General features: G+C 38.6%; 1 protein-coding gene across 6 annotated transcripts in view; it reads left to right on the forward strand.

Moving 5' to 3' along the window:
• Window positions 1–24,634, forward strand: part of LOC311161455 (engulfment and cell motility protein 1) — a 199,370-nt gene that overhangs the window by 133,041 nt on the left and 41,695 nt on the right. For all 6 annotated transcript variants that reach the window (XM_084219036.1, XM_084219033.1, XM_084219034.1 and 3 more), the window contains 2 exons: window positions 8,373–8,477; window positions 21,432–21,540. In XM_084219036.1, coding sequence (XP_084075162.1) covers window positions 8,373–8,477; window positions 21,432–21,540 — 214 coding nt within the window. The remainder of the gene's footprint in view (window positions 1–8,372; window positions 8,478–21,431; window positions 21,541–24,634) is intronic.

Genomic DNA, 24,634 nt, shown 5'->3' on the forward strand with positions numbered 1-24,634 from the left:
ATTGAGGACTGATGAGGGTATCCTATAGGATGGGCATAGGCTATTGCTGATCTAAGGCAGAATATGGACTCAAAGGTTTTAGGAAGGATTGGTCTTGTATTCCAAACCTGTCCCTGACGTCTACAGAGCCTGGCTGCTTTCCTCCAGCTGGGGAAAGATTTGACTGTAGAGCTGGTAATTTTGTACTTGGGAATATCCATCCAATGGATAAAATAGCTAAAATATCACGTATGTTGACAGCTCTTTGGCTGTAGATTAATTTTCATCTTATCCTCTGCAATTATTAGAAGCTTGACTTGGTCACAGGTAATAAAAGAAGCATCAGTGGGTGAACCACAGAGCTCCTAAATGGTAGCTGGCTTTTTCACCCAGCTCTGCAGGTCTGACTGCAAATGCCATTCCCATTGCTTTTTCACCCAGCTCTGCAGGTCTGACTGCAAATGCCATTCCCATTATGTTTTCCAGAGCTCTGGGACAGAATTTTCCATTTTAAATTTGGACAGCTGTTGTATCTGGCTGCCAAGCAGCCAGTAGATTCACAGGGATGATTCATTTTGAACTGGGGTTTTCTCAGACATAGGGCTAACTTCTCTCCACTGTATTTGAACTCAACACAGCCTGGGCCTTTCCTTTTGCACATGACAGAGGTTTGAGCCAGCTTGCTTGAAAAAGGAAAATCACAAAACCTTTCTACAGAAATATCTAAAGGGGGAGCAGGATCTATCCCAGCTTACCTCTTGATGCTTGGCATTGAGTGCAGACTCCTTTCCAAGCTCAGTGGGCTCAAAGCAGCACAGATTGTAGAGATGCAGGGATGTCCCCAGCCACCGCTGCCATTGCTAGTCATGAAATTCCTAGGCAACCATAATTCACTGCTCAAATGGAGTGGCAATCTTCTTGTTCTGTGGTTGTGCCTACCATAGTACACAAGCATCATATCCTTTCCTGGAGATGATAGGTGCTGCAGCAGGAAGGAATTCAGAATTTCACTCTTCAGTGATGACATAGGAAAGAAGCCACTGCAGCACAGAAGTGGCTGCTTCACAAAAGTGGCCCCACTGTAGATGCACATCCTCAGGAAATAATCTTCCTCTAATGATTATTTTTACTTGGGTGACTTTGATTTTACTTTATTGCTTATAATTTAAGCAATTTTTCTTTAAAAGCAAATGCACCTGAAAGTTGTTTCAATTAATGCACCTTAAATTTCAGAAGCAAATGTTATGTCAAAAAGTTTAGATAAAACTGCCCGGAGTGTAACTAAAACAATCAAATATATGCTCTCCTAGTAGTCTAAAACTCCAATTCAAGTAGCCCAAGATTTGGCACAATTTGGTTTTGAACATATCATTTTACTTAATAAAAAGGTATAGAGATTCTTCTTTTTTCCTTACTGATAGGCAATGTAACACATTTGTTTGGAGCTTATGCTAAAATATATATGTACACTCATTAATTATTTTGTATCTTTTCCTTAAGTTTTGTAAAAAACGTCTGTTGAAGAGCTCTGAATTTCTCCTGAATTATGGAGCTATTATGCTTAAATAATGAGTGGAAGTCACAATCTACCTTACTGAACAGACATTAAATTTTCCCAAACTCAAAAAAAGCTTTTCTTGACAAAATCTGACTTAGGAACACTGAGTCTAACTAATTGACACATTTGATAGGAGGCACAGAGATGAAATTGCTGAGGTAGGTTTTGGGTCTTGTGGGTATGACTTCTGTCTCATCACAAACATTTAATCCGTGTTTATTTGCAGTATTCAAGTGTAGATGGATTAATTTCTTTGGCTTGCTGTTCCTGCTAGCCTGTTCACACTGTTTTCTCACATAACCATCTTCTTGCTAGCTTGCTATTTCTCCTGCTGGGCAGGATGAGAATTCATGCCTTAGTGTCTATCTGTATGGGGAGGGCAAACTGCTTGAATGACATTGGTAAAATTAAAGCAATCATCTCCCAACACATTCCAAAGTCATAAAAAAGCCCGTATTTATAACAGTAATTCTTTTGAGGTTGGGGGTACTGTGTGCCAGCTCTTCCCAGTGTACTTCCTGAGTGTTGTAGTTTAAACAATACAAAAGTGGCTTGCTGGCCAGAACGTGGGTAATATGTTCCATTGTGATTTTGTAAGAGCTGGAGCTTTCTGAAAAGCTGTAGCTCTTGGTTGCTCTCCAGCAGTCCTGGCTGGAGGGACACCTGCTTCACACTCTTGCAGCTGAGCCTCTAGAAGGTCTCATGGGAAGGGTCCCTAATTCCCTGCAGTGAAAGCCATCTGGATTAGCTCACATCTCACCTGGCAGCCGTTTAATCTAAAGTGGACTAACTTTGCCCAAAAAGTCAGAGTAGACAGGGAATCTGGCAGGGCCTGGCTGTAAAATGGTCTGGTAATCTCAGTAAATAAACTAGTATGGCTTTTAGTTTTTTGACCCAGTCCCAACTATATCTGCAACTGGATGTTTGACTGCTTATTCCATTTTTCTGTAAGCTTAGTGGATATGATGAGATATCTGAAAGTAATTTTCCATGCTGAAAAGATTTAATTGAAATGACCACATCCCATTGATTTATTCTATATATCCCTGAAAGAGCACATGATGTGTTACTGCTTGATAACCACATTTGCCCAGTAAACATTACTTCAGTAGTAAGAAGTCGATAATCTGTGAAGTGCTAAACACGCATCTAACTTTAAAATCTGTCCTTAGTAACTGAAATGAAACCTGAAAGGTGGGTCACCGTTTTTATGCATTGGACAAAATGTGACCATCTGAGTTAAAGCAGTCATTTTGGATTCTTCTAGGCTTTCAAATTATTGGCAGCCTGTAGGGTTTAAGATTTTGGAATCCAAACCATTTGCTCCTTGTAATATAGGCATGTGTAAAATTCAAAGAATTATGCAAAAACTTTTGTCTTGCTTTATAATGCATAATTTATTCATGATTGAAAATATGTAGTGCTTTAGACATACCTGTTATGGTCTATTTAGTGATTTTTAGGTGATTTAATTGCACCTCCTTAACATTCAGATTTTTATAAGTTTTACCAGTATAGCATCTTTACATGACTGGGACAGATTTCTGGTGGTGACTTGCATAGAACTCTGTTGTTCTTTGCATTAGATTACATAGTAGCTCAATGAGTTAAGTATATGCAGTACTCAAATTACTTCTTTTTTTATTTTTTGTAGTGCAGATTGTATTTGAAATTTCTTTGCTACTGAAAGGATTGGATTTACATTGCTGAGGTCAAACTTGACCCAGCATGTCTGTTGCTTAAGATGTTACTAGATAGGAACGTGTTTCATTTTTGGAGAATAACATTTGTAGTCTACTAATACGTATCCCAAAGCTGTCACACCGATAACAACAAAAAAGAAAACCAAACCTCAAAATTTCTACCTGCTAGTAGAAATGGACAAATATTTGCCAAAACACAAAGCTAAAAAGGCCTAGAAATTAGTTTAAGGAAAACCACCATCATTGTATGCAGATATAATTTTTAAATCTTCATGAATATTATATCCAGTAGAAATATATTGGAGTTCTTTATATGCGGTGAAATAATGGGAATGTGATTTAAATGACTTGCGCTGAGAGTATCTTAAATTATTTTCTTCATATTCTTTCAAATATATCGCAGTTACTGAGCTTTGGATACTTCTTACTTATATTAAGTAAGTGTGGGTTTTTGTGGTTTTGTTTGTAGATTTTTTTTTTTTAATTCAGGAATCCTCCTGATACATTTTCATTCTAGCACTTAGTTCTGTTGTAAATTTAAAAAATAGGCTTTGGAAGAAAAAAAAAAATCACATTTGCATATTTAAGTAGTTATCAAGAGAAAAACAAATCTGCTAGTTGTTGCTTTCATTGATTACACAGAGGCTGAAAATTCCCAAGTCACTGTTATATCTCATTAAGTGTGACGATGGAAGTGGTGTACAACATCATCATCTCTTTGGATACAGTGGTGTAGAATAAAAAGACAAAAATATTTCCTCATGAAGAATTTTAGCTGACTACCTCTTCACAAATGTTGGTTTAATGTAGTATTTTTCCTTATTTGTAATTCTCGTGTAAATGAACAGATGGGAACATTTTGTCTGTAAAACTTCAGGTTTATTTAGGGAAGGGGTAAATGGTTAGTCTCTGTGCTCGTTGATACTTTTAGCATAAGTTTGTCAATTCATAATTCACATTAAATCTCACTTAAAAAGTTCCCGCTCTTCTTGTCCTGAGTTCTGAGGAACAAACATCCACGTATTTACTACTATGATTTCCCAATTTGATCTGGGGAAGGTTTTGAAGAGGAGCTGTAGAATCAGGTAGGTAATTGCTTTCCTTCCCAGCCCACAGAACAGTGGGTTAGATTTAAAAGGACAAAGAAAATGAGTAAGTGAGTAATTGAAGATGAAAGAAAGAAATTGGTGTCCCCGGTGTTACCTTGGTAGACAGATTGTTCCTTTTTCTGTAAAAAAAAAAAAAAAGACCAGTTTTGAGAGGGTTCATTTTAGAAAGACACCATTAAAATTGGACTCTTGTGACATTTGGAAGGTGTTCTATCATCAGTTCTTTTACAGTCCTGACTCTACCCTGGAAACTTCTGATTTTTGTCATGCCACTTACAGAAGTGAGGCATGCAGAACAGGGATTCATATGAGCTGCTTTGGGATTGGGAAAACTATTACTGTGTCTAACACCTGCTCCATACTGCTTTCAGGACAGACTAGCATCATTTGGCAACTGATTTACATGGCTGCTGCACAGAGCACCGGTGCAAAATCTGTGATAAGCTGTCAATACCTGTCAAGACAGAAATAAATTTGTGTGTCAATCACCTAGAAATGCAGGGAAATAAATAGTTTCTGTACTTCAGCGTGTTCACGTGGAAGCTACCGTTGTTAGGAATAATGCCAGGAATAAGTGGTCCTTATTCCATTAGCAGTTACAGACAGTACACCCTTGCTGTGAATAGGCACCTCGGTGTGAGGACACGTACCTAGCAGTGAAATCCATACATCCCTCAGAGACTGCTGCCAGTAGTAAGACAGTGAAGCCATTCAGGGTCCAGAAGAAAGCTTTACACAGCCAGAACTGCATTAGAATGCTAGGTTGTCTGTAATTACTGCACTGGGATTTAGCCAAAATAGCTCTCATATTGTGAAACATGCCACGTGATATTTTTCTATTTATTTTTTTTAATAGCATAAGCAGATGTGATTTTGAGTTTTCATTTTATCAAAAGCAATGAACTTTTTTTTTCCCCCAGTATCCTATTGAGTGGGCTAACAAATTCTTAAATGTTCTGGCATGTTAACATGTATGGCTTAAGAGCATAAGCTGTTAAATACCATATAGATGCTGAAGCTGAAAAATGCAAAGATATTACTCAGCCTAGTGGAAAAAAAATCAAAAATTATCTGAAAAATTGGAAATAACAAGTCTGTTTCATTTGTATTTCTTATTCCTAGCTTTTCATAAAGCAAAAAAACGCCATAGATTTTGTACTAAATGGATGCAATAAATACGCCTGAAGTGCTGCATTCCATATATTTAATAAATTGTATTGTAGGTGGGGTGTTTGCCTACTTCTGAATTATTCACTACAGCATTTTAGATACTGTAGCTTTGTATCTCGTTTCTGAACCCACTCTCAATAACTTAATATTTCAACCACAAATATTCATCATGTTAAGAAAAGGATGATTTTAGGGGGCGGGAGAAAGAAGGAAGGGAACAAAGTGTCTGACATTCCTTTTGAATTTGAGGAATAATTGAAGGTAATGTATTGTCTCACACATGCCAGAACTGTCTTGTGGATCCTCAGCTATTATCTGCTTCTGTATTTCTAGTTATTTAAATCAACAGAGCTGAAGATCAAGCTCTAGTTATACTGGGATCCCACAAGACAGAAACTTTTGAAAAACAGAAACAAACTGAAAATAGCTAAAAATAGCTGGGCTTACAGGCTTGACTTGGAGATAAAGTAAAAATGATGGAGAGATGGTTTGAACATAGAACTGGTAGGGATGGTAAGAGACAAAATGAGTCATCATTACTAAATGTCATGAGATTCCTCATGTCCTTGCTGTTTGTTTGTGGATTTAGAATGGGATGAAGCAAAAAACTATTCAAGCAACAGTAGGTCAGGCTTTTTGTGTCCTGCATTTATTTTACCACTGTAAATGCCAGTGAAATAAGTAGTAGTATTTTAATAGCTAGAGAAATGTAGCTGGGTCTTGAAACTCTCTGTGCTTGTCAGGTGTTTATCCAAGTGTACCCTACCTGTGCTGTAGCATGGGAGCCAAGAGTGCACACTCAGCCCTATGCTGTAGTTCTACTTCCATAAGTTTTTGTGAAACTGGTGCTGTAGGATTCCCTGCTGACTGGTGCTTCCTGTGGTTCCCAGTGGCTTTCCCAAGATAATGGACCTCATGGACCTCATGATGCAGTAAAGTATCAAGAGGTGCTCCTAAGGACTTGTACTTTGTGGCCAAAATGGAGGTAGTTTCAAATGCAGAGAAGGATCTGTAAGATATTCATGCTGAGTTGAGGGGGCCACTTGTGTGTCTGTGAGACTCAGCTTCTCTAAAAATGCCCTTTTTGAAATGCTTGAAAATTGTAGGAAGTGAAGTTTTTTCCTTCCAGAAGCTGAAGTCTGTAGGGCTTGTGATGTGTGTGAAGCAGTTTTGTAGTGATTTTAAATGTTCTGAATGATAAATGCATCAATGTGGAAAATGAAAGGGTGAGTTGGGGAAATAGTCATGAAAGGCTATTGCCTGTCATTTAGATGAGCAGATGAAAGTGGAAAAAAAAAAGTTTAAAGGAGAGTTTTTGAAACTTAAACTCAGTAAGACATTGTGTTCCCTTCCTAAACTAAAACTGCCCTTCTTAAATATTTATTACATTGATCTTGCTGTATAAAATCCGGGGTTCCAGGCATCCTCTTAATTCCCTAATTAGCCTGTGATTGTTTTGGTTGTACACCGGTAGCCCTAATCTAGAAATGTACAACCAACAGGTTCTGCATGCCATCTTCAGAATAATATATTTGTCTACTTTTGAAGTGGCAGCAGGCATCTTAATGTATAAATTTTGCTTTCTAGTATTTTTAATCTTTTATGTGACTGTGAATAATTGACTGGCTAAAACCAACGTATAATACATCAGAAGCTAAAATTGGCAAAAAAGTAGAATCACTCTCTTCTACCACCTTATGGCCTGACAGACTCAACAGAAGGAAAAGTAGTAAAACCCATGCTTTTATCAGTGAAGGGAGTGGATCAGACCCTGAGCACACTGCAGAAACGGAGTAATGGAAGAAACCTGTGCTGAGCTTTGCCAGTTTTCTGGTAGTAAATGCACTTTTAAAGTCCCTGTCAGCTGGGTCTTACAGAATAGAAATGCTATTGCAAAGGAGCTAGGGATATCTTTCTGTGTCAGAATGGTGAGTAGAGAAGGAGACATCGCAAAGGTGATAAAAAGAACTTAGCAGAAGGGAGGCATTTTTCGATGGAGACGTATTGACATATTCTTGGGACTTCTGAGCAGCTTCTTTAGTGCAGCCAGGCAAATTTTCATGTCTAAACCATGAACTACAAGAAACTTATTCAAATGTACATTTGATTCCATCTAGTCAAAAAATCAGCTGAGTTAATGAATATTTTGGGCACCCGTAGTTTTTCACACATGTAGTGTGTGAAACTGAACATCTGCAATATGTATGTGCAGGTGGAAGCTAATGAGTTCTAGTTATATATGGCATGTTTATTCATTAATTCCATAGATGGAACTAATAGGTTCAGAATGTAACAAAAAATGCACCTGAATTCCACAAGATGAATCTGTTTATTTTCATATAAAATTTTATCTGAGTCCCTTTGTGTTAAGGAATCCACAAGATCCAATAGACTTAATACAGCTATTTAGCCGGGTAGGGGTTTTTTTCTCTTTTTTTGTGGTTTATTTGAAATAGTTCCATAACAGTTGTATAAATAGGTGTGTTGGTGTCTGTTGGCTCAATTATCTGGATTTTCATGCAGAAAATCTGTAGTAGTCTGTAGTACCACCAAGGAGTCCATCTCCATGAGAGACATGAGTGTCTGTGCTTCTAAAGAGTTCAGCCTTTGGGAAATTCCATTCCACAGCTGCAGAAGTGAACTACTGACATGCCAACCTCATAGTGGCTGCATTTGGTTGTAGAGTTTTTCCAGGCAAGGGCCATTTCCTTACCAAGAGTTTTCTGCTCAGCAAAAAGAGCTCTGTTGCTGGACATTTTTTGACGCAGCACACAAACATGGTGCTCACCAACACTGGGAAACTGATAGCTTTTGTACAGGTGCTCATTGAGTGATCTTGCTCTTTTTTTGCAGAATCATGTAAACCCAGCAATGGATTTCACTCAGACCCCTCCTGGAATGCTGGCCCTCGACAACATGCTGTACTTTGCTAAACATCACCAGGATGCTTATATTCGGGTAAGGCTTCCTCTTGTCATGGAGATCTTTGCAGTTGCCTGTTCACAATAATTATGTCCTGTTTGTAGTTGACTTTGGAGGGCAGGTTCAAAATCCTGTTATCATTAATAGCAAATGCTAGGAAGACAAACCATGTGACACTAAAACATGATGTAAGTCTGTAAAAGCTCTGGGAGAAAGCTGTACAGTGTCTTGTCTGTCATTGCTGAGTCATATATTCAGATATTACTTTTTGCAAGTACTCCTTTTTGCTTAGGCCTGCAAAGAGAAGAGAAATGAGCCTGTGCTTTTGTCAGATGCATAATGGATGACCATAAACTCAGAAAGGAGTAATTATGCAGAAATCTCTGACCTGCTCCAAGTCTACCAAAAACTGACAGTATTTTTTTCTGGAAAGGAGGATTTGAAGATCAAGTGCTTTGAGAGGTGACCAAGTTGGCAGGGTACCGAGAGTTAAGATGCTTCCACTAAAACTACTGCTGTAGGAGAGGTCATGCTGGGAGTAAAACCTGTACAAAGCATCATGATTTTCTTGTGTAACCCATTCCTGCCCCCTGCCCACTCCACTTCCTACATTATTTCAAGGTTATTTCAAAGGTAGCTAGAGGAGGTTATGTGTTGCATCCCTACAAGAAGAGGCATACAGCTGAATAATTCCTGCCTTTGAAGAGAACAACTTTTCCTGAACTTTATTGAAATCAAGTGCTTGCCAAGCATAAACCAAGCAAGCACAGATAGGGAGGATAGTCATGCAAGTCAGTGTCTGGAGTTCATAGGGATGGTTTAATTCCCCAACAAAAATGCTCATGCAAATCTGGTGAAAGAAGTTTGTGTATAGCAAGAAAACAATAGACACACCAATAATTTCCACTAAAAGTCAAGAGTGATCTTTTAATATATGTTATCATCTGTTTTCTGTTTGAAGTAAATTGGTGTCAAAGCTCCAATAGGTTTACAAAGGGCCTGATGTATATTATGGACATAATACCAGATGATGAGATTGTAGGATTTGCTCTTTAAATGGATCTTTCTCTTCTGTCTGAATCTAGCAATAACTCTTTAAAAAGACACTGTGGTAGTATGCAATACAATAGTATTTATCAACCCCTATAAATCCCTGAAATCAAGGACTATCTCAGGTAATGAACAAAGAGCATGTTTTCTGGAAAAACTATGCTTATAAAAAGAAAATTGCTTACTGTTTCTCATTAAAATTTGATAAGATCTGGACTGTGCTACTTCATACTTATGAAAATTCTGTTTAGAGAATTAGAGGTAGCCAGTGCTTCCAAATGGGTCAGTCATGTTTTAAAGAAGTCTGAAATGTTTGAAAGAGGACAAAAATTCTGTTGAAATAGAGCTTTCATTGACATCTCTCAAGTTTTTCTTATTTTTTCATGTTCATGTTGCAAATGCTGTCTTAAAAATTGGATTCAGTGAAGCATGTAATTAGCCACTTTTTGGAAAGGATTTTGCTGCCGGCTCAGCCCTGTTTCTATAATGCAGTATTTTTGCTGCTGCATTACTGAGAATTTTTGTTGTTTTGAGCTGCCTGTTTTTATTCCTGCATGGTTCCTGTTAGGAGAGTGCCTGACTGCCTCATGTATTTCCCTCCTGAGAAAGAGTACACATCCACTAGAAGTGCCTTGCAGAGGCACTCTCAGATTCAATTGCTTGCCTAAAGCTGCTTTGGGGACTGTAAAATGTGCTTTGGGAGTATGTTAGTCTATCCACCACTCTGAGGAGTTCTACTTAGTGTTTATACAGCATTGCTGGCGCAGTAGGAGCACCTCTGAGATGATGGTGTTGTGCAACTCCTACAGCGTTGATAGTCTTTGATTGCAAAAGATACCTACTTTCTCTCTCTTCATCTCCTTGACTGGCTAGCTGGTGTACAGTAGTTTCTGTGGGCTCTGACATGCCTGTTCCTTTTTCACTTTCCTTATTTCACACCTAACATTACCTTTCCTTCATGGCCTTTGGCTCCCAAACCTCCCAAAATGCCAGTTTGCTCTACTTGTACAGCCTGTTGACCTTGCTTATTTTTTCAGATTTTCTACTCCTGCTTATTTTTTCAGTATTTCTACTCCTGTACCCTAATAAAATTCCTCCTGTGGTCAAGCTGAATTTTCCACAAGAAATTGTTAGCTATACAGTCAACTATATACTTGCATCCTGAAAAACTTGTTTGACAGGAACTCTTCTCTTTTCATTGCTGACACTAGGAAATAGTTTGGTTCCTAGGAGGAGAGATTATTTTCAACTTGCCTCTTAGCAATTCAATCGATTCCTGTGCCATGGGTTAATTCCTAAGCCCCAGATACTATCTCTGCTATGCAGTAATTAGAAATTGAGGCTGAAAATCAGAGCTGGTTTGAAACAAACTGGGAATAGCTGAAGTTTTCCCTGATAGAATGTGATGTATTAAGCAGAGATGCTATCAGGAAGTCATAATGGTTTCAGTGAGTGTATTGACAGTGTTGCATTTTAATGGGCAGCATAATTCCCTGCAGTCTGACCTGTGACTCTTAGGATGCTCCTGCTCCATGACCCTTAGTTCTTGTATTAATGAAAACAATAGATAAGCAGAAGTTAGAAGAGAATACAGTCAATAAGTAATCTCTTCCCTTTTCAGTCCTTGTTCTGCCTCTCATAAGAGATTCTGCTTAGGAGTATTTTGCATAATAAATAGATTAGTTAGGTGGGAAGGATGTCTGAAACTGAGGTGCCCTCTTGGGTTCTGGCAGTGGGGCTTTAAAAACCAGTAGAAAACTAATGTACTTTAGCACACTAAAGTAGGAAGAATAAATACAATTGCAATTCTTTAAAGAACATGGGTGTGAAGGCACTGCAGCAGATGGGTAACTCTGCATCTTAAAAGCAAAAGGCATTTGAGGGTGAAAATATGGGTGTCACACAGTGAAGGAGGAAACAAAAATAACCACACTTTCCCCCCTGTTTTATTCTTTTTTAACTACTTCCCCACAATCCACTTTTTTCATTCACCTTTTCCCTGTTGTATACTTTTTCCTGCTATTGCAGTAATATGTTTTCTTCACTTGCTGTTATCTTTCAGATAAACACAGTGTTTATACAAACTTTGAGTTAACAGATTTTGAACCTCAGGGCTTAGTTTGCCCTACAAGATGACTGTAGCCTCCAGTAGAAAGATTGTTTAGTGAATGGGAAAAAACCAAACACATTCTCTTTAAATGTGTGGTATCATTAGCTATCATTTGTTTTTTTTAAAAAGTGTCCTATTGAATTAGTTTCGTGTTGAGATATCTTTTCTTTCTCTTTAAATAATTGTCTGGTGCTATCAGTGACTGATATACTCTGGATTTTCTTCATGTTGCACTTAAATAATCAATCACTATAGAGGTTTGGCTTTTAAAAGGTGATGACATAGTATATGGAATGCATTGATGGAAGTAATGTTGAATTTCTGCAAGAAATTTTAAAATTTTCCACAGGAAATAATTGGCAGCTTCCCAAGATCCATAATTATAGGATGGCTAGAGTGTATAATTAAATTTAACAGAGAAGAAAATGATTGGAATAAAGCTTTGTGACAGATAATTTTTTTGTTCTTTTGTAGCAGACAAGTCATGTGTTCCCCCACTTTCAATTTATTCCTTTCCAAAACCACTTCAGCTTCACATTCTACTAATTTTAAAAATAAAATTATAAGTTACCATTGAAGGCAGACTTTATTCAATACAGACATATTGAAATTTTTCTTACTGGTAACTTTTAGCATTGTGCCTTTTAATTTTTCTGAGTGTAAAGAGTCTGTGAAAAAAACCTTTCTCATTCTAATGAATTTGATGACTGACAAATTGGTGACTTGTCTGTATTTTTCTTCTGTGTTTCTGACAGCTGTATTCTAGCAGGACTCACTGCTGCTTTGGGGTCAGATTCTGCCTTGAGAGGACTCACACTGTGTCTCATCATTTTGTTTAAGCACAAGGGATTGGTGCTTCAGGCAGAAAATACAAATAAAATTAGCAGTTTTGGGTCTGAACGCTGGCTGCCCACCTATTTTGGGTTGTGTCCAGGTGGCTGCCTAAGTTTATGCCCAGTTCTTTGCCCTTTATTAGATTAGTAGGCTCCTCATCTGTCAGAAAAATATCATTTTACTCTAGCCTGAAATTCAAGTCTCATCTGCAGAAGAAAAAGTTTATCCCTTTTCCTACTGATTTTATCTATTTTGTTCAAATATTTATTTGATATTGCATCTAAGATTTTGCATATAAAAAATCATTGCTGGGGTGGGCAGGCAATGTTGAAATCCATGCTGAAAATTGGATCCATTTTCTAATGGATCCAGCACTTCTAAATTTTTGAGAGTGGTGTGTAAGATATTTAGTGGTATGCTCTTAGATTTTCTGTTCTTGCATTAAAAACAAGTTTTAAAAGTTATTACAATTTTCCAGGTAAAAAACCCCAACACGTGGACTTTGGTTGCGCCAAGGATTACTTTGATTACCTGAAAATTAGAAGCTGACTCGGTTTATGGTCAGCACTAGAAAATCCCCCTTCCCCTGAGTTTGCTGAGCTGGTAGCTTGGTTACTCACACAGTTGTAATGCAGGGACACTTCTTCCCCAGCAGCTACATTTGGGGAGGCTGAGGAGGGAGCTCTTTTGCATTTGAAGCTTTCAGAAGTCAGAAAGGAGGAGCAGGTGCTGTTTGCAAGTGCCAGTGATGCAGGCAGGAAGATTGCTGGCATCCTGCAGGAGGGACCTTTCAGAGCCCAAATGGGTTGAGTCACAGTCAGACTGTCTGCCGTATACTCTCTAGCCCATGCAGTTGTTGTATAGGAGGCTGCCTACACATCCTTCCGTCAATTCACAAAGTCTCCTCGTGCCTACTCACTCTCTCCTGATCAGATATGAGGAGTCCAACATATAATTTCAGCGCTTTTCTGAAATAAAATTGAGCTTGATTTCTACCATGCTTTTCTCCCCTCCCAGAAATGGTCGGAAAAGAGATGGAACTTTTTTTTTTTTTCTGTAGAAGGTAGAGAGAAAAGTGAGGTTTTTCACATGAGTCTTCCTGGTGAGTCTCGTGAATGAATGCAAAGAGACCTAATTGCCGAAGCCAGGTTCCCAGATTATTAATGTGTTCTTGTCTTTTCTCAGCCAAGCTTTCCATTCCACTAAGTGTCTTTCTGCCTGTGTTTTGTTTCTTCCCAAACATCAGACAATGTTTCCCCTTTACATGACAGCTCTGAGGGCCTCCATCGCTGAGGGGCATTGAGATGGGTCCCTCTGCAGTTAAAGATGCAAAATCCTGGAGTGGCTGATTGCAGCATAGACACAAAATTAGCACTGAGGAAGGGGATCATGCAGGAGTCGTGGCACTCTCTGCACAGCCCTGCGTGGAATGTGCAGTGGGATAACTATGGCATGAATTCAGATTACTTTCCACCATTCATAGCACTCCTAAACTTTCCCAGGTTTATGGCAGCTGTCGTCTAAATGATGTCCTGACCCAAAGGGCCCAGAAATTGTTGCAAGCCTAGCAACTGTCCTCAAAAGGTTGTGAATCACACCAAGGTTGCAGCAGTAGCATACAAAGATTGGGCTGGTTTTTGTGCAGCCACAGTCCCTCCACCTGCAAAGCTGAGCTGTGCATGCATGAGGAGGGAAAACTGACTCTTGATTGTCATGGGTTTTCTCATTTACTCCATGTCCAGAGCATTTGTGATGTAACTCTGGCTGCCAGGCTCATTGATGTTTTTCTCAGATATAGCCCTACCACAATAACATTATGGCATGCATAGGGCCTGTTTTACATTATGAAAGAAAAAAAAATTTCAAAAACTTGCTATATTCTGCAGATACTGCAGGCTTCTGCCTTCCATCTCTGCCATTGGTGAGCCAGGAGAGAACTTCAGGAAAAGCCTTCAGGAAAATTGCCTTCTTACATTTGTGGGGGACATGGAGGGAGAGGAACACCTGACTGGTAGTTTCCAAACTGGACCAGTTCAGTGCCCTCTCGCATACCTGTGACTTGCCAAGTGAAGAGCACATTCTGGTGCTGCTTCTGAGGATGACAGGGCAATGGAGGCTGCTCATCTTGGGCCTTACCACCAGGCTTTATGATTATTTGGTTAGTTCTTCAAGGAGAGAAGAGGGTTCTTCTGCAAAGAAGGGAGGAAGATATGAGACAAACCACCGCATATTTATCTTTAGATGGAAAATAAAAATTGCAGTCATGGTTCATAAGCTAAGGTGTTTGTATGAGAACAAAAATTTATTGCTAGGTCAGCACCTGCAGAACCATGCATATTTAGCTTGAGATAGTTTGGCGCTACATTTGTTATATGAAAAGTATAACTTCATCATAATTTTCCAGAAAAAAAACCCAACTTTTGGAAATGTTAAACCATCTCATATCAGTGGCTTCTTTCTTATTTTTCAATATTTGTAGAAGGTCTCAACTTTTCTTCCAGATCTTTGTTGAAATTGCAATTCTAGTGTCTTCCAGAGACAGACAGAAATAACTGTTTATTTTAGCTTTTCCATGAGAAATTTCTATAATGATTCAGGAATGTCAAGGAAGAGAGAGATAAGAGAGAGAGGAAGCATTGGGAATTGAAAATACAGTGTCAGAGGGGACAATGCAGGGTGAAGGATGTTGGAAGAAGACTGATGCTGAAGCAAATGACAAGCTACCTTAGGAAGAAAGCAAAGTTGGTGATGAGGATGAATGGAAACTGAGTCTGTCTGCAGTATTCTCTTACCCTTCTCAGGAAGCATATCCTAAAGATTTGCTTCTTAGACTTACCTAAAGCACCTAAATGAAGAGGGAATGGTGAAGCCTACCATATATGATAAGGAGGCTTAGGGAAAAAAAAGCAGTGTCAAGAAAAGGAAGAGAATCCCTGCAATTTCTGGATATTTAAGCGCTGCTTGACCTTTCATTTTGGGTCTAAGGAGGTTTTTATGATCTCTACTAAATAGCTCTCTGAACCTCTTGATATTAACCTGCAGCAGACTGCTAAAAAGCTTGTTCTCTATTGAGACAGGATCATTTTACAAAATTGGTCTGTAGAAATGCTCCTTTTTAATAGTGCAGCAATATTCATTGAATTGCCTGCTCTGGGACTTATTAGAAGTATTAATGCAGCTACAGTGGATCTTGCCTTTCTTTCAGTTCTGTATTTATTTCCTAATCACAATGAATCTCTATTTCATTGCCAAGCTCTGATTTTGGCTCGGGAATCTGAGAATTACATCTGCAGTTGCCATGGGCAATATGCTTTGAGACAATTTCATCTTTAATGTGAAGGATTAAGGGACTGGCTAAGTCGATATTTCTTCCCAGTGAAGGAGCAATGTTTCTGTCTGGTGGTTTCAGCCTCCTGGATTTTGATGAGGAAGCTTTTGAAGATACCTGTCTTCAAAATTTTGCCTTTTGTCAGTCATTAACTCTTAGATGCAGGTATAAGCTTCACTATTGAAGCTGATGCAGACTTAAAACCCATAGTAGCCAAGTGTGGAAAATCCTTCACGTAGTCCACTGCCTTCTGAGGGTCTATTTTGGGATCCTGAGGTAGTGACAGACTCAATGAATAATTCAATGGAAAATCATAAAGGCACACAGCCATAAATTTAGAAAATCTTTTTGATTTTGAGGTTGGTGTCTTATAAGGAGGTTTTTGCTACTGGGAAATTTGCATTATTTCCCTGTGATCTTGGCATGATACTTACATTTATTTTATTTTAAAATAAAAAGTTACTTTCAATATTTTTATTTACTAATTTTGCATATTTACATTTTATATAAAAATTTCCTTTATTATAAATTTGGGGGTTTTTAATCAGATTTAAAACCAAATATTTATTTTATGGCCAGGCCCCTGGTAGGCATCTTGTTAAATGTCAGACAGTTCTCCTCATCTGGTCCATCCAGTCTGTCATGGTCATATCATGTCATGTCATTCTTCTTACCCTCCAGTAGATCAGCACTCCAATCCACCTTGGCATCATCTGTGAACTGGCTGAAGGGGCACTTGGTCCCCTCACCCAAGTCATTGACAGAGGTGTTAAACAGGACTAGGCTCAATACTGATCCCTGGGGTTACACCACTTGTGACCGGACACCAGCTGGATTTAGTTCCATAGATAGATGGAACTATATAGTAGATAATTTAAAATAATAATAATAACTGTACTGAACTATATTCTACTGCTAATACTGTCAAATTCTCATGCCTTAACAGCCTACAGACTTGCATCTGTGGAACTCTCGAGAATATGGATAACACTGATTTCCTAAAGATTTCACCTCCTTGCAATTTTAAAAAACATTTTTCAACCTCTTCCTCTCCCCTCTCTGCTAGTCAATTAATCTCATTCATTTTCTTCTCATTTTATGATTCTCTCAGTTTATTTTTTTTCCCTTCCATTTTCTGAGCTGCTATTGTTTTGTTTATTGTTTTGTTTGTTTTGACAAAGAACACCACTAAGGCATTTCCTGTCTGCCATCTCTTGGTAATTTTATTTTGTTTTTCTATAGAGATTTTTGTCTGGACTTTTTTGCTTTTCCCTAAAGAAAAAATATACATTGTTGTTGAATACTGCACATTATGGTGGATTTTTTTCTGCCTCATGGTAATGGGCAGTATTGATCAAAGACACAAGAGGAAGAGAAGAGGATCTGCAGAATTTAATACTCCTGTACTGTGAGCTCATTTTGGTTTTTAACTGTATAACCTCTAGTGTATTATAAGATGCATTTCCACGTTTGACCTACCCAATCCTGTAACTTCACAAGGACTGAAGACAGGAAGAACTGGCAGAAGTAGATTTGTAGTATCAGAATAAAGGGTAGCCAAATAGATTTGTAGTATTGCAGTAAAGGGCAAACCAGTGTCAAGATAGTACTGAAGTAAGATGGGATGTGAGCCAGCAGTGTGCCCAGGTGGCCAAAAAGGCCCATAAAATCCTGGCTTGGATCAGCAATACTGTGGCCAGGACAGTGATTGTCCCCCTGCACTGAGCCCTGCTGAGGCCACACCCTGAATCCTTTGTTCAGTTTTGAGCCCTTCACTGCAAGAAGGACATTGAGGTGCTGGAGTTTGTCAAGAAGGGGCCATGGACCTGGGGAAGGGTTTGGAGCACAATAAGGAGCAGCTGAGGGAGCTGGGGGTGTTCAACCTGGAGAAAAGGAGGCTCAGGAGGGACCTTATCGCTCTCTACAACTCCCTGAACGGAGGTTGTAGCAAGGTAGGAATTGTTCTCTCCCAAGGAAAAAACAAGAGGAAAGGGCCTTAAGTTGTGCTAGTGGAGGTTTAGGTTGGATACCAGGAAAAATTTCTTCATGGGAAAGGTTGTCAATGACTGGAACAGCCTGCTCTGGGGAGTGGGGAGTGATTGAGTCACCATCCCTGGTGGTATTTAAAGGACATGAAGATGTAGGCACTTGGAGACATGGCTTAGTTAGTGCTGGACTCAGCAATGTTGGGTTAATGGTTGGACTGGATGATCTTAAATATCTTTTCCAACCTAAATGATTCTGCAGTTCTGCGGTGCCAGGAATTCTACTGCAATGTCCACAGTAGAATGTCTCTGCTTTTGAATATTTGTTTTCTCCAAGCAAAATTTAACCACTGTAGCTGCTAATTGTCAATGTCTGGTGGATCTGCAACTCACTGTGGATTTTTGATGGGAAGGCAGAGGAAGATAACCGGGTGGAGCACTTAATGAGCATTAATGATAGACCTCCGTTTAAAGGAAGGTTGTGTGGGCTTGCAGCTTCCTCACTACTTTCCTTCCAGTGGTAAAATAACTGCTGTGATAAAAACGTGACTCAAGCCAGGACTATGCTCTATAGATAGAACAAAGTATTTTCTGTCTTGAGCTGTGTGTTATATTTCTTTCCCTGGTATTGTTTTCACCAGTTTATGAAGGAAACATGTCCATTCCCTGCTTATTTCTCCTCCGTAACCACAGTGATAAAGGAAATAACATTAAAACCATGTCCTTATCAGCTCTATTTATAGCACTTTACTTTGGAACAGGATATGAGTCGTGAAGTCGTGAAAAGAGTATTACAAATATAATAATGAATGTTGTAAATCTGTTGCCAAGACTAGGAATGATTTCTCTTTGGATATTTATAAGAACCTATTTTTTTTCTTTCCCTTTTTACTGTTGCTGTTTCCTGCAGAAGATCCATATCTGTCAAATTTGCCTACAGATATTTAGATGCAGTAAAGGGCCGTCCATCTTACTTTCTTAAATGTGGCATGGCAGTGCTGCTTTATTTTGTACAGCAAATGCTAAAAAAACTTATGCTTGCAGAGAGTGTGTCTGAGGATCATTTTAAGACTGCTTTACATATTGATTACTCAAATTGCCATTTAATTTGCTGTATAGCAATACACAGTGCCTTAACTATTTCTCTGGCATTCTTATTGATTGCTGTAATTCTGTCTTGCATTATATGCATATATGGTGTCTCCATTAAATATTTATGTGCTCATGAAATGTTAATATGTCGGGTTAATGTGAGACTCAACAAAGCGCATTTGCCAGAAGCGAGCAGAAATACAGCCCCATGCTTCCCTCTCCCTCCCCCTTGCCCTTTCAATTTGCCTCTCCATTGATTTTGTTACCAGTGTTTCTCTGCTGTATCTAAATCTGTGTCGAAGCAACCCCCTGCTCCAGTATGCAGATTTTATGTTTTATTATGTGAGAGATAAAACAAGGTAATAAAAAAAATGAGGGAAGTGATCTTAGGGAGGTATTGAGACACACAGCTTTCCATTGTGCTGGTGCTACTCTATCCTTGCTTCTTCTTTTGGATGTACAACTGTAGCTCTATCCTCCATGAGAGAGAGTGAAGCAGGATGACTCATCCAGAATATAAAGTCATATTCACATGTTTCTTGAACAGTGGCTGCAGCAACGTAAAACAAAAATAGCAAGGGTGTTTCTCTGATTTACTGTTACCCAGAGATGATATGGAGCAATTACATGGCATTTAAACCAAAACTTCTAGAAGGAAAATTCCTCTTGGCAGACCCTGGAACATGACACAGTACTATTGGAAAAGGCCAATAAAAATTTGTGGTGATAAAGTATATATCATATCCCTAATGACTTTAAGCTTCTGTGGGAAGTGTAAGCAATCAAAGGAAATACCAGCAGCACTGAAAAACAAACCTGAGAGATCACGTTTTCTCATAACACAGAGAGCATCCATCTTTTTACACCCCTGGGTGATGGGTTGGGAGCAGCTAGAGGCTGCCCTTTATACTGTAGGACTAAAATAGATGCTTTTTGAAGAGACCTTGGCATACTCTGTGAAGCACATAGCTTTCCTACTTGCTTTAGGGTGTTCACTTTTTTCCCACATGTAACTGCTTCACAGGAAGGAAGGACTAAAAGCAGGTCTCCATCTAGACCTAAACAGTCAAAACCAAGATCTGAGGAGTGAGGGAAAGGTTTTAGTGCCATCCAGCATTGAACTGCTTCTCCCCTCCACCTTCCCTCCTGGTTTTGGGTGGAATTCCAGCCTTGAAGCCCTTTGAAAACCTTTCTTTGCTGTAAAAATGGAAAGGTTTAAAACAAACAAGTAAAAAACCACAAACAGAACAAAAAGTCAAACAAACAAAAAACCATGATGGAGATGGGGGCTAACAAGACAGGAGGAATGCAAGGCAGAGAGCAATGTCTAAACACCTGTTTGTGAGAAAAATGGTGAGATCTTCTGGGATTCTCTGCTGCTTGGCAAAATATCTTACCTTTGAAATTAATTTTCTTCTTCTGTCCCTCATCCCTAAGCTATGCAGCAGCTGTTTAGGATGAGGTTTTTCTTTTTGTAAAGTGCCAAAGTTTGTTCTGCAAAGACATTTTTACTTCAAATTTGTTTTGACAATTTCATTTTTTTTCCCAGACCCTATTGTGCTCTTTTTTTTCAGGCTCACTGCTTCAGTGAAATCTATAGTATTTTTATAACTTTTCATTTCTTATTTAGTTGTAGTGCCAAGGAAAACTTTATCTCCACTGTATCAGATATGGCAGAACTTAATGGGTATATAAATGTAGAAGGAGTTATTTTCTTCCATTTATTTTACAGTGTCGCTTAATAGAGAATGCAAAGACTCTCCATCAGTCATTTTTGCACCATTCATGGGCTTGATACAAGAGTGATTGTTCTCTGAAATGTTTTGCACATAAGCAAAAAATTCTTTTCATAATAAAGAGAATGCAGACATTTTCTTCCTTTGTGTGCTGTTTGATTTTATCACTTGAGACTACTTTGAAGACTGAATACAATGATGAAATTCTGTCCCAATTTGGTTTTATAGATCCTTCTAGGTGTGTTCATGCCTATCAATAATTTACCTAATTTACTTTAACCAGCACATTTAAAATGAAACTTCTTTCTCTTTGGCTTCTACTTCAGTTTCTCCAAGTCAGGGTGGTGCAGAACAGCAACATTGCATAGCAATGGCAAAACTTCCCAGTTGGACATGGAGAAGCACTGTTTATATGTTGCTTACTGCCTCAGACAGATCATAGAATGGTTTGGAAGGGACCTCAGAAATCACCTAGTTCCAACCTCAGAGCAGGGAAACCTCCCACCTGACAAGGTTACACAAAGCCCCATCCAGCCCGGCCTTGCACACTTCTAGATATGGAGCATCCACAACTTTTCCAAGCAACTTGTTCCAGTGCCTCAACGCCCTCACAGTAAAAAAATTCTTCCTAATATCTCATCTAAACCTGTCTTTCAGTTTGAAGCCATGACATAAATGGCATACGTGATTTGGCTGTGGGGAAGACTAAGGTTTATGAAAATACGTTTTCCTGAATTCCCCATACAGTTTCCTAGACTAAGCCTGATATGTCCTGTAAATGTTGGATGTGGAGAACAGTGTTGCAGCTCATGGGTTCTTCAAACTGATTGTTTTCCATTTTGATTCCACCTTCAGATTGTCCTGGAGAACAGCAGTCGAGAAGACAAGCATGAGTGCCCATTTGGCCGAAGCAGCATTGAGCTGACAAAGATGCTGTGTGAAATTCTGAAAGTAGGAGAGCTACGTAAGTTGATCTGTTTGACCTCTAAGAACTCTGGAGTGAGTTCAGTGATACCTGAGTTTCTTCAATGCAAGGATTTTCTTCCAGGAAGTGTTTCTTGGTATAGTTACGCATAGAACACTGGCACTTGGAAGGACTACATCTGTTTTCTCTCTCTTACTAGTTTGTGGCATCACAGGTATGAGGCAGAATAGGGGAAATGGGCACCTATTCTTTGTTTCTCTTCTGTAAGAAGCAGGACAGTTGCATAATTTCTAGAGGAGTCAGTTAATTTCCCATTGGGTGATTTGGTGTAGGAGACTTCGTGGTTGTTACATTCCTTGTCCATAGGTTGGTTTCATATAAGTACCAACCTTGTCCATAGGTTGGTTTCATATAAGTATGATCATTCTTTGTGGGATTTCTAACCTAAACTGACATATCTCATTTTCTCTTAGATATCTGAAGGTCTATCTAAATATCAGATGATAGGCTTAAAATTTACTCTGAAAGTGTGATATGAAATACTGTACTTTAAGGCAGAGTAAACAAGCTGTCTTTGGCTTCAATTACAGTCCCTTGCCAAGTTGTTTGATACTATCAAAGAGAAGAGCGTGTCTCTATCTTCATTAGTCTAGAGTGTTGGTGCTTATTGCTATGTATAAATTTCAGTTGCCCATCAATAATATTTTGGATCCAGCTGCAGTCAGTTTTGGAAAGCTCTACCAACAAGTTTCATTTTCACGTTGCAGAAGCAGGGGGCAAAACTGAGGCGCTTTGCTTCCCTCAGAGGCATCTTCCTTTCAAATTTTTTTCCCTACTAAAGATCTTTTGTTTTTATCTTTACACCCATGTACATGAAATGTAATGAGAGAAGAGCAATGTAAAAGGCAGCAAGAGAGCCCATAGGTATCGTCGTTCTTACTAGCCCTGTTGCCAACAGGCATCAAAAGTTGTTTTAAAAGTATGATTTGGCTGATACACTTGCAGCTTTTAAATGTAATGTCTTGAGAGAATTTATTGACCAAAAAAACCCCACAACTGCCTCTGTGCAATGGGCCAGGATTAAACCTGTGCATTTCTTGCAGCTTCCAAATTGATATTTGTGTTTGACAGACCCAGACAAATGAGGCAATATTGGCTTTTGAATTTCATCCTAAGGAGTTATTAAGGACCACATTCACTATGTCTATAAATAAAGAGTTTAGCAACTATTTTAGATGTTTGGCAATGACAGTATGTTGTATAAGGTTCAGACTGAAGCAGACACGACTCTTTAAAATAACCTTACTGCTGCAGTTGAGGTGTCTAATGCCAAATCACGCATGACAGTTCTGTCTGATTTTTTTCTGCTGGTAAATGTAGGAGGGACATATGATCTCAATAAAGCTGTAAGCCTACTTGAAATAAGTGCTAAAGATCAATTTTATTTTTACAAATGCACAGAAGAATATCTAAAATCTAAAGAATAGCTTTGTACATGGTGTTTTAATGCATGTCCCACCACTACATGGGACTTTCACTGGAATTTGTTGCTAAAAAAGATGATTGATCTTGAGGTTAGCCAGGTGTCTCAGATTTCCTCCTTGCAGTGTGATAAATCATTCAAAAAACTTATTTTTTGCCATAGACAGGTTTTTCATTGTCATCTATATATGCAGGGGGCTGTATGTTGATGATTTGCTTTGTATGGTACTGTTTGCCGTGGTTGCTTCTAACTTCTGCAGATAGATCCTTTCATGTTTTAATTTTTTCCTTATCTTTTTTTTTTTTAAGTGGGGACTGCGAATAAACTAAGAGAAATTGGGGTAGGAGCTCAGTTACCATATTTAGAAAATACTTTTGTTTTAAAAACAAAAGGAAATGTGATATTTTTTAATGTTTATTTGTTTAGATTGTGGGTTGCTTGTTTGGTTTTTTTGTTGTTTTGGACAAGGGGTTTTTGTGGGTTTTGGTTGTTTTTGTTTGGTTTTTTTTTTTTGGTTTTTTTTTTGTTAGAGTAGTTCTGTGGTTTGGAACTGTGGGCTTAAAAAGAAAACTAAAAGGTTCCCTGAGAATAGCTCTGGCTGAGGGATGTTACCTGTGCTGAAGTGCAGCAGGCTCCCGTGGCGGTCATCTATAGGTGTGGGATGCTGTAAACATTATGGTGCTAAGGAGAAGCATTCTGGTGCTTCTGTTGATGGAAACCAGGTGTAGCACGACTGGCTTCTGTAAAGTCGTGCTGATCTACAGCCACAGAACATCTGTCTCTGGATGCAGCAGTAGGTCTGTGTCATGGCCTTATATTCACAGAGGACAGAGCTAAGGTTACTTCTAACTCATCTTGACAATTCACCTGCTCACCAGTGTGCCTCCTTAATGGTTTTGTTTATGTGAAACTATAATTGTTATTTGAAAAGGCTGTAATAAAATACACCTTTAAAATAATGTGCAGAAAATAGATTTCCTGAAAATGGCTGTCATGGCTGCACATCTAAATGACCTGTGATCAGCAGTATATTTTGATAAGAAATGCAAACTAGAACTGACAGCTCAGGAGTATGTTCATTAAGGTTTATGCTTCGTGTGATATTAAATACTGTATTGCTGAATAGGATTGGACATCTTCAAAACCAGTAGTTATAGTTCAGGGCAAAGATGTCCCCATGAGTTTGTATGTGGTAGATTTCAAAATATGTATTTAAGGTGGCTCATGTTTCTCCAGATACTCAAAACTCTAAGTTGCATTGCAACTTAGAACCTCCTTTCCTAACAGTTTCTGAATTGTATAATTTAAAAGCCACAATAAATGACCTTTTGCTTGTGAAATATTCAGCAGTAGAAACTTTATTTTAAAGTGCAGAGTAGATAAAAGCTGCTAGATTGTCCATTATTTATGAAGAGCACTTTAATGCTGATTATATTCCCCTTGCTCTACCATATTAAATACCTTTGGGCAACAAGAAGATATTTTGCTATTTCTTTTTGGTCCTCTCAAGCACGCATTCATCCCAGAAAGGACTCACAAGACTGTGTTAAAGGCATGCTACTCTACTTTTGTATATCCACAAATCCAGGTTCTGGACTTCTTAATTCTTTGATTCCAAAATGTCCATGTTCATCTCTTTTTCAGCAAAGC

The sequence above is a fragment of the Fringilla coelebs genome (assembly GCF_963513975.1).
Source record: "Fringilla coelebs genome assembly, chromosome: 1".
In the NCBI taxonomy this organism is placed as follows: Eukaryota; Metazoa; Chordata; class Aves; order Passeriformes; family Fringillidae; genus Fringilla; species Fringilla coelebs.